Source organism: Electrophorus electricus, chromosome 24 (assembly GCF_013358815.1).
Source record: "Electrophorus electricus isolate fEleEle1 chromosome 24, fEleEle1.pri, whole genome shotgun sequence".
NCBI classification, from domain to species: domain Eukaryota; kingdom Metazoa; phylum Chordata; class Actinopteri; order Gymnotiformes; family Gymnotidae; genus Electrophorus; species Electrophorus electricus.
This window is the reverse complement of record NC_049558.1, coordinates 7,127,501-7,137,500: the sequence shown is the minus strand read 5'-3', so window position 1 is coordinate 7,137,500 and position 10,000 is coordinate 7,127,501. Positions and strand designations below refer to the sequence as shown.

General features: G+C 47.1%; 2 protein-coding genes across 7 annotated transcripts in view; both read right to left on the bottom strand.

The window, feature by feature from the left end:
• The window catches only part of ccm2l (CCM2 like scaffold protein), a 10,862-nt gene extending 7,742 nt beyond the window's left edge, over positions 1-3,120 (bottom strand). The window contains exons 1-2 of one of the 6 annotated variants that reach the window (XM_035522599.1): positions 2,877-3,120; positions 186-353 (exon numbers count right to left, since the gene is read on the bottom strand). In XM_035522599.1, the coding sequence (XP_035378492.1) occupies positions 186-353; positions 2,877-2,921 (213 nt within the window). In that variant the 5' untranslated portion in view covers positions 2,922-3,120. Of the gene's footprint in view, positions 1-185; positions 2,854-2,876 lie in introns of those variants that run through there. The other 5 variants (XM_035522597.1, XM_035522601.1, XM_035522602.1 and 2 more) reach the window with 5 other exon arrangements.
• Positions 3,121-4,834: 1,714 nt separating this feature from the next.
• Positions 4,835-10,000, bottom strand: part of xkr7 (XK, Kell blood group complex subunit-related family, member 7) — a 45,122-nt gene continuing 39,956 nt past the window's right edge. Inside the window, exon 3 of the mRNA XM_035522258.1 lies at positions 4,835-6,632. Coding sequence (XP_035378151.1) covers positions 5,665-6,632 — 968 coding nt within the window. The 3' untranslated portion in view covers positions 4,835-5,664. The remainder of the gene's footprint in view (positions 6,633-10,000) is intronic.

Here is a 10,000-nt window from a genome sequence, read left to right as displayed (position 1 = left end):
ACTCAGGTGGAGTAAGAGCCTCGTCACGCCCACCCTCATGCTGACTCGCTCCATTTCCTCTGTCCGCATGGGTGTGAGCACGATGACGTAGGCATGCACCCGATGGCACTGGTGAGCGCCCGGTGACATGGGGTGTGCCCGGAGGCGAGGGTGTGTGCCCGGTGACGTGGGCGTGAGCTGCTGACCTTGACCTCCTTCTCCACATAGTCAAAGATGAGGCGTTCGGGGTGGATGAGAAAGTCGGGTGGGTAGAGGGGCACCGTGTGGAGGGGCCGCCGACGCACACCCACCCTCTCCGCCTGACGTCGGGACGACTTCGGGAAGACCAGGCGCTTGATGGGTGAGACGAGCCCCTCCATAAGGAGTCGCGGAGCCATGAACATGTAGGGACAGAGAAGGAAGAAAGGACAAGCCAGTGATAAGGTCCAGCTGGAGGTAACGGACAGAGTCACCAAAGCAGTGTTTGCAGAATCGAACAGGCTGGTCAGGATATTTGTGCATTCTACGTTGCTAGAATTCGCAGTTTAAAAGTAAATGCGGTGTGCACAGTAGATGTGGACTAAAGTGTTTGAAAAATATATAGTGGCAGAGCCAATAAGAAAAAAATATTTTGTATATCTGAGTATAATTGATATTAGATAAAAAGGTAGACAGTAGAAGTGCATTAGGCTAAATTGATACCTACAGACAAATCAATTAGCTTGTTGAACAAAAGCAAAGCCCATCACATCTGAAAGCATTTAATCTGTCCTTTTAAATGCTTAGTTGTGCCTGTGAAATAAGTCTCCTGATATGAAACTTAAAATGACACTGATATCTTGAGTAAAGAGATAAGCTTGCACCGTATCATGCATATACAAAATGAGTGGTAAATCAATTAACCATGTGACCTGCCAGTGATTGTGCACCAAACCGCGTGACCTGCCAGTGATTGTGCACCAAACCGCGTGACCTGCCAGTGATTGTGCACCAAACCGCGTGACCTGCCAGTGATTGTGCACCAAACCGCGTGACCTGCCAGTGATTGTGCACCAAACCGCGTGACCTGCCAGTGATTGTGCACCAAACCGCGTGACCTGCCAGTGATTGTGCACCAAACCGCGTGACCTGCCAGTGATTGTGCACTGCCTTTTGTGTATGCGTAAGGCTGCTGTGGCTTTCTCTAGTTCCAGATTCCAGGTTCCCCCAACGCTTCCAGCTCTGGCTGTGACATCATTAGAGACAGCTGTGAGAAGTGAGGGACATCTCCTGCAGAGCCAGAGCGATGAGCTAACACGCACCCCATTAGTGACCTGCTGATTTACATGTGTGTAGAGAACACAAATAGAGAATTAGAAAAACAGGCAGAGAGAGAGAGAGAGAGAGAATGTGTAAAACTGCACTACAGTTCACTGACATGACTATCAATGATGACTGACAGTGTATGCCTGAGATTGCTAGTGTGACCTATAAATCAGCCCAGCTTAATTATGTTTTTTCATCTGCATTTGTGTAACCGTCATGGGAGCCGTGGGTGAGTGAGACTGTAAAGCAAAACCAAACACAGCAGAACGGAACATGACAAAACATCAGAACAAAAGACAAAACTAAACTAAACAAAAATCATTCTATTTACACATTCAATTAAATCGTTTGATTCAGTTCGGCCGTTTTGCATTTACTAAAATGAGCTGTTATGTTCTTTTGATGTTCTTTGATGTTCTTACTGAGCTATTATGTTCTTACTCACAGAAACACAACACTAGCGCTGTCAGTGTAATTCTTTCAGCTAATCACACTCAGAATGCATAACAGAATGCATGAAGAGATTTAGCACTCGCCCAACCTCTCGGATCAGCTAAACCAGAGAGGCTTCCACCCTCCTCCCTTGCAGGAATATGAGTGAGGCGTGTGTTCCTGTGTGTGTCTGTGTGTGCGTGCACAAATATCCAACAGCCTTGTTTTGTCCAAAGCCCCACAAAGACGAAAGAGGCTAGAGAGTCCTACAGGAAACAGAAACATGTAGCCAAAGAGGACCAGGAGCCCAGCTAGTCCACCCAGCTGCATATACACAAGGCTGCCATTTCGCATGGAGAGGAAACTCACTTTATCTGAATGCAGAATAGCCGGTAAGAGCTTCAGGGTGAATGTCAGGCTCGCGCGAGCTGACACAAACCCATTACCAATGTGTAGCTGTGGAGTCAGGTGAACTGAGCTGCTTACAGAAACAACAACACGAACCAAAACACGCAAAATAATGATGCTAAAAAGGAAACACATACGTCGTGTGTCATAGAGCCAAATAGACAGACCAACACACAAATATATAAACACACACATACGCTGCATCAACACAGTAGAGGTACAGAACCCTAAAAATGTTTAAAATCTTTTAGTCAGGTGAGCTTGGGTGTTCTAAGATGTAAAAAAAAAAAACCGCCTTGCAGTAAAGACCTGAAGAGATCTTACCTTCTTCACTTTCTTGGGTTCATAGTCCATATCAGCTGGTAGTGTGTTTGTGTGTGTGTGTGTGTGTGTGTGTGTGTGTGTGTGTACGCGTGTGTGTTAGTGTGTGGGCAGGGCTGGCCTGATCTCCTCTCAGCCCCCTGGAGTCAGGCAGGATGCCACAGCTAGCCAGGAAATAAGCTTCCTGTTCAAAAGGAAACTCCACCAGAGAGCCCATTCTAAACCCTCCGCCAGCGTTCAACACGCACATACACAGTCTCCTTAGAGAATACCGATGTTCTTAATTAGTCCAACACTGGGCTTGATCTGTTCCAAGGACACTGGTCCAAAATGGCTCCCACACACATATTCTGTCAAGTCATAAGTAATAACGAAGGCCACAAATTCCATCACATCTCATATACTCACCAAATATACCTTGTGATACTTACAAATATACTCTCCACTGCTGTGCTTCTCAAGTTCAATACTGACATTTGTTAAATGATTTTTTTTTCTCTCATTTTATATATTTTTCAGGTTAGCCTCAAGTCCCTCACTGTAGTATTGATCTTATTGTGTAAGAACAAAGTACGTTTAACCGTTAACGGAGGTTTTTAATTAAGGACCCAACATGTCGCGCATGAGAATTACTGAGCCATCCTACAGATTAAAGCGCTGTGACCTACGAGGAGGAACGCCTTCTCTGCGATTCCCATTCTGTCCACGGAGGGGCAGTATGTGACTGGCGCGGCGGGGCGGAGGGGCGTGGCAGCTCAGCGCAGAGGGACTCTGCGGGAGGCATTCAAGGCTCAGGGCACCTGCTGGGAGGCTCTGAATAGCCACACGCTGCCGTCACGGCGACGCTGCACATTTTTTAGTCTCTCCGCCTTTAACGCGAGGGGAAGGAAGCGAAGTACTGCGCTCCGTGCACGCGGTCCCGCTCTTTTGTCCCTTTATTTGACGGCGGAGTGAAACCTTGCTGCGTTCAGGTTACTCCATGTTCTCATGGGCTATAGGGCATCCGTGAGCGGAAAGCACCGTATCCGTTGCCTTACCTTCACTGTAAAACTGAAGGGCTTTCCATCCCGCTCTTGCCAGGCTTGAGTTTTAGTGTGTTCCCCACTGAGACAGCAGCTCCAAAAGGGCTGGATAATTACCTGTCGACTTAATGAAGTTTAGTAATGTGGCGTTTTTAGGAAACAGGTGATCAGTCTTCTGCTTCTGAACGAAGCTCGCGTTCAGCGGCGGTCTGATCCTGCAACCCTGAAACCGCACCGGCACGGGGAAGAGCGCGGTAAGGCGGTACGTTAACGCGCTTTAGGGAGAGCGCGGACGTGAACCTGCATGTGCAAACTGTAGCCCGTGAAAACTAAAATCGCACCGCCACCACCCTCTCTTTTATTTTATTATTTTTTAAAAATTATTAGTACAGAAAGAGAGCGGACGCGCGCGCAGCAGAGGGTGCTGTTGACCCCGGGGCTCGCAGTAAGAGGGCTACAGGAGCGGAGCTGAGGAAGGGGTCAACTCTCTGGAGAGACGCGCCACTCGAAAGCTCTTCAGCGGAGATCGAGTCGAGCTAAACTTAACTCGCCCGCAGTTGCCACGGCAACCCTCCGAAAGCTGGGACGCGCGTCTTCCTGTGGCTGCGCGTGTCTGCGTGCCGGACCAGAGACGCGCGAGCCACGTCGACCGTAATTAGCCTCGCGGGCTGCGGGTTCTGTCTTCCTATTCAGCTTCCGAGGCGCAACTTGACCGTCAAATGATGTCGCCGGATCAGTTCGCAGCGCAGCTGATCATTTTCCAATTTTAGCTGTGTGAATAAAAAAAAAAAAAGTTATAACAGGAGAAGGCTGAGGTTACGGGTAAATGCGTTCTCTGTACGCCCTGCGTGGTCTTTGGCTTTTATGAAGTGATAAGGTAAATGACGCGCGTACGTTTTTGTGTCTTGCCTTGAGACCAGCGATGAACAAACGTTGCAACGGACGGGAAAATATATCTGAAAACAGACGATTCCCAACAGCGTTGTCTAAAGTCCTCACTGTTACAGAACTGCACAGGAAGGCGCTAGTCTCGCCTCTCCAACGCCCAGCAGCCTGCAAAATCAGTAGAGAACTCTTAACATCTTGTGGGCCGGATATCGACCGAATACACTGTTATGCGGCACTTGAGAATGCACCCACGTCTTATACTGAGATATGTCGAACTTCTCAGGTCTGTCCAAACCGAACGTCGTGCAGATCAGACAGCACAGTTCTACCTCTTCCAAAAGACCCAGTGCTTTATCACACAGCGTAACCCCGCTTTTTAAAGAAAGACCCAAGCAATGCAGTCTGTTTTGCTTTTTCCTTGTTTCCCCCCAAGGCTGCTGACTCAGCCATTTTACTACATCCCCCCCCCCCCCCCCAACTACATTTTGATCATGTCTTGATGATTTTTTTTCTTCATATATACTTTTCTGCTTCTTATCTTTACAGATAAACAATGCAATATGATCAAAAACCATCCGAACATACAATAAATAAATAAATAAATAAATAAATAAAAACAGTCATACTAACACACTGGCACCATTCCAATATACTGTATACATATAACAAAATATTATATGTATACATTGATATAGCATAGGAAGAATCATATCATGGCCACAGAGTTTATAAAATTAAAGATAAACCAATAAATAAATTAATAATTACCTGTTTAAGGAAAATGGATGATTGGACTGGCTACTCTCACCATTCACATAAGCAAAGTAATACACAACTGGTACTGTTTCCAACTCACTATAACAATAATTATTTAGACCAGAACCGCTCTAAAGGCAGTCCTGGGCTAAGCTGATTGGTTCATCTAGAATTTAACATGTATCATCAGAAGTCATCAGTATCATCACCGTGTGCTGGCGTTTTTTTGTTTTTTTTTTAATCACTCTTGGCATTACAGTACTATTCTTTTCCTAAGGTGTCTTTTCCATTAGCTGTCGATCCTTTACCTGTTGACCTTTAAACTCTAACCTCATTCATGTTCATCGTGTGCCCTCTCTGAGAACAGGAGATCGTTGCCAAGCAACGGCAATGTCCCGTGCCCCATGCATGCACGGGTGCGACGTTGTAGCACCAACCGTGGTCTTGGACACCGTCTCCCTGCATTGTCTGCCGCCCCGCTCGCGGCTGCCCTGGTGTGCAGTGACGCAGAGCTATGGGTGGCGCCCCCTATTGGGGGAAAGGTGGGACTGCCCTATACACTAGTCTCATACTCCATCACCTCTCTGGGGCTGCCGAGGCTGCGGTACTGGATGCGTGGCGTCGCTGGTGACGTGTTCTCCAGCAGCAAGATGGTCTTCCGAAGCCTGCGGTCGATGAAGTGTGCGTCCCAAGCTGGGTAGCTCTTCCTGGGCAGATCAATGCGGATCACGGGGCCCTCGACCCTGGGTGTGCGGGGGGAGGGTGTGGGCGGCACCGTAGGTGGCCTCACCTGGAAGACAGGCAGGCAGCTGTCCCTGTCTCCGGCCCCGGGCTCCCGCTCCCCACCCGTAGTCCTCTGCAGGGTCCTCGGGGGGCTTGTGACCACGTCCGGCGGGGGCAGGGGCACACCCACCTCGCCCAAGCCCACCACACCCATGCCTTCGTCCACACAACTCCATGGGCTCCCCAGGACGGGGCCGTCTGGGTGGAGCAGGCAGTAGTAGACAAACATGAAGAAGGTGCCCAGGGCGTAGCTGCACACCACCACGCACACAATGACGAGGGCGTGGAAGTCCGAGGTGTGCGGTGCCCGGTAGGTGTACCAGGCTGCGGTGAGCGCAGCATTCTCCACCAGGCTCAAGCAGTGGTACACGGCCAGGCGATAGCGTCCCGGCCCCTCCCTGACGTTGAACCAGCAGAAGATGTAGATGATGCCCACCACCATGTTGTAGATGATCTCCTCCCACTTGGACATGCAGAAGTCCGTCTCGCCCTGGATGACCCAGAAGGTCATGGCGCACCAGTGTGCCACCACGAAGATGCCAAAGTAGAGCTGGAAGACAGAGGCGAAGAGGGCGAAGGCCACCGTGCGAGCGCCGATGGTGAAGAGGTGCCAGAGCATCTGCGCGACCACCGCCTTATAGCACATGGGCAGCTTGTCGTCGCGCGAGTCGCGGAGGACCTTCTGGTAGGATGCGATCATCCAAGCCAGGGAGACCAGAGACGCCGAGGCCGAGAGACCTGCGGGGGAGAGAGAGCGAGAGAGAGAGAGAGAGAGAGAGACAGACAGACAGCCAGGGACAGGACAAGAGGCTCAGTGCTTCGGAAAATAGTGCACCAAGCTTGGACTGCATGGCCTTTACTCAATGCAAACAGCGGAGCCAAACCGACGTGGGCCAAACTGACATAATTTGTTTCATTAAATATGCTCTTAGTGCGTTTAGTACTGATAAGGTCTTATTGGTGTTAAACACCAGTTTGTCCTCTGGTGCTAAATAAAAAGCCTAATGTTATGAGAAAAATATATTTGCACAGTCTCATAACCCCACCCCTCAATATTTAATTAGATATCTGATGTGATTCATTGCTAATTGGACATGCAATTAAATTATTAATGAAAACAATGAATAATTCATGCATTAAATGATGTCTCTCACCATTTGTGGCTCACGATATATGAATCTATGAATATTTCCTGCTCTTTGATTGATTAGAGTGATATTGGACTCAAAGATTCTAAGAAAGCTTGTACTTTAAAGATATTTAAACTTATATATATATATATATATGTGTGTGTGTGTGTGTGTGTGTGTGTGTGTGTAGAAAAAACACACATTACATGTGTCGGTCACTTTTTAAAGCATGGAAGGACAGTGGATGCCTGTATCTAATGGATAATATAAAGAGCTTGTCCTGTCTTGTCATGTTGGCTACTCTTGCTTTATTTCAAAGAAGCTCTAGCACCTGCAGTTTCAACAAACCATCATTGTGTTCAGCAACTGCCTTCCATGATGCCTCCCAGGAACACGCACACACACACACACACACACACACACACACACACACACACACACACACACACACACACACACACACACACACACACACACACACACACACACACACACACACCAGTACATGAATGTGTGAACTCCAGCTCTGACAGAGAGATACTTTATGTTTTGTTTACAGGTACCCTGGAGTATGAATGGGAGTGAGTAGGTGAGGTGCCTCTCTCTCTCTCTCTCTCTCTCTCTCTCTCTCTCTCTCTCTCTCTCTCTCTCTCTCTCTCTCTCTCTCTGTCTGTGTGTGTGTGAGTGTGTGTGTGTGTGTGTGTGTGTGTGTGTGTGTGTGTGTGTGTGTGTGTGAGATAAAAGAGACAGGGATCTCCAGGCCTTCTACAGGGCTAACAGTATCACTGACATCAAATCTTTAATATTTCTATGCAGTTTTGTTTACCTGCTCTGTCCCTACAGACAGCATTTGTTCTACTGTTCTGGTCCCTTGCTATCTCTACATTAGAGTGCATGAACGGACACACACACACACACACACGAAACTGTGGACCTTTTTACATTCCTTGCAGCTCTTCACTTTTTAAAACATCATTTTTTGTCACCTAATTTTAGCTTCAGTGTACTGAATGACAAATTGTTCCATTCACAATCCCCAATGTTGAATTAACACCTACAGAGTTGATTTAAGTCCAGCTGGACACAAATGAAACACCGCAGGAGTTAATTGCCGTGCTGCCGAACCCAGCTTTTCTCCACCTCGTTTCTGTCTCCCGTTCTAATTTGGAGCACAGATTACGGGAGGTCTTAATTAGCCCCGAACGCACGGGATTGCTCAGCCCTCCACCTCTGTGGCTGTCATGCTCTGCTCCTACCACTCTCGCAGAATGTGGCCACGGTCTTAATGGAATCAAGCGTCTGATGCTACTGCCTGAAGGAAGCAGGGATTCATTAATAACACAGATACCACTTATCATGTTATCACTTATCACGGGGCTTGGACTTGTATTTGTATTGGATTTGTAAAGCTGCTTTGTGACAAAATCTGTTGTAAAAAGCGCTATATAAATAAATTCATATATATTTATATTTATATTTATATATATATATATATAATGAATGTGTGTATATATACAGTATATACACACATTCATTCATTCATTCATTCATGCATTCATTCATTCATTCAGGTGTGGGCATGGTACCGGGGATAAGATACTGCAGCCCAAACATCAAACAGACCCCAACCCAACACATTAAGCTTTAAAGAAAATCCAAAATATTTCCAGAAAAAGGTGAACTGCCATCCCACCCTGCGAGGACAGTCCTAATGACAGTCCTTCAAAGCAGGAGCTGGTTCGGCCAATGAATGGTTAATAGCTAATGTGAACTTCTGACAGGCTTGCGACCTCCTGCGCCCTCCCTCTGCAGTACAAGCCTCGTGGCAGGAGGTGGTAACAAGAGAAGTGTAACCAGATGATTATCTGCCCCAGGAGAGACAGGGTAATGAAGGAACCCTCCGGGGGCTTGCGCTTTTGCTCTCGCACGCATGTGCCCTACAACGCTTCGCTCTTTACAGGTTTTCTTTCTCCAAATTAATTTATTATATTTTAATGTGCGATTTTTCAGCAGCATCCCCGGTGTCTGTCTCCTTGGTTACGTTGTGGTCTTAAAGAAGCTGGCTGACATACAAGCCATATGAAAATAGCAGAACTATGATTTCAGCTGCAACTTTATGTAGGTTCTCATAGCCTCACATGACTGTGTGTGTGTGTGTGTGTGTGTGTGTTTTGTGAGGTACAGAGTAGCTCAGAGGTTGTGAGCTGAACAACACAGAGGTCAAGGCTCTTGGAAAAGAAACACACACAGATTCCATTTACAAGACATATACAAAGTAAGGGATGGACAGGCATGGTGAGACATAAGCGCGCGCAAACACACACACACACACACACACACACACACACACACACACACACACACACACACACACACACAAGGAGAGGAAGGGTAGTCGTAGAAACAGCTTGCATGCTCACTGATGGGGACATAAGCCATCTTTTATCTAGGCTTTGTTTAGTGTGTGTCTCTCTCTGTGTCTCTCCTGCTCACCTGCGTTTGACCTCTGGCTCTGTAGCCCACAATGCACACGGCTATATCATACGTGCACAGTGCAGTGTGTAGGCTTGATGCATCAAAGGCAAGTTTGCCACACACTAAGGTTTTACGATATAATCAAACATGCCACATTGTGATTAGAAACAGTAAAATCCACTGGCGGACCCTTGAGTCATGATTATAGATGGGACTGCATTAATTATTTTAACGAATATTGTTTACTTTTGTTGGAAGATGTGGATGCTGTGATGTATCATAGCACCCCGAGAACCCTCATTTAGAATGACTCAAGTTGTAAATAAACTATTTTGTGATTTATTAAAGGGCAATTTCCATAATGCAGCCTACTGTGATATCAGTTCTGCGAAGGCCAATATTGTGATGACAGCTAACAAACAATGCATCACAACACACACTTGCACACACGCGAGCGCACAAGTGTTCTCCTTTTTCTTCACCCTTTGCCTCTTCTGTTTT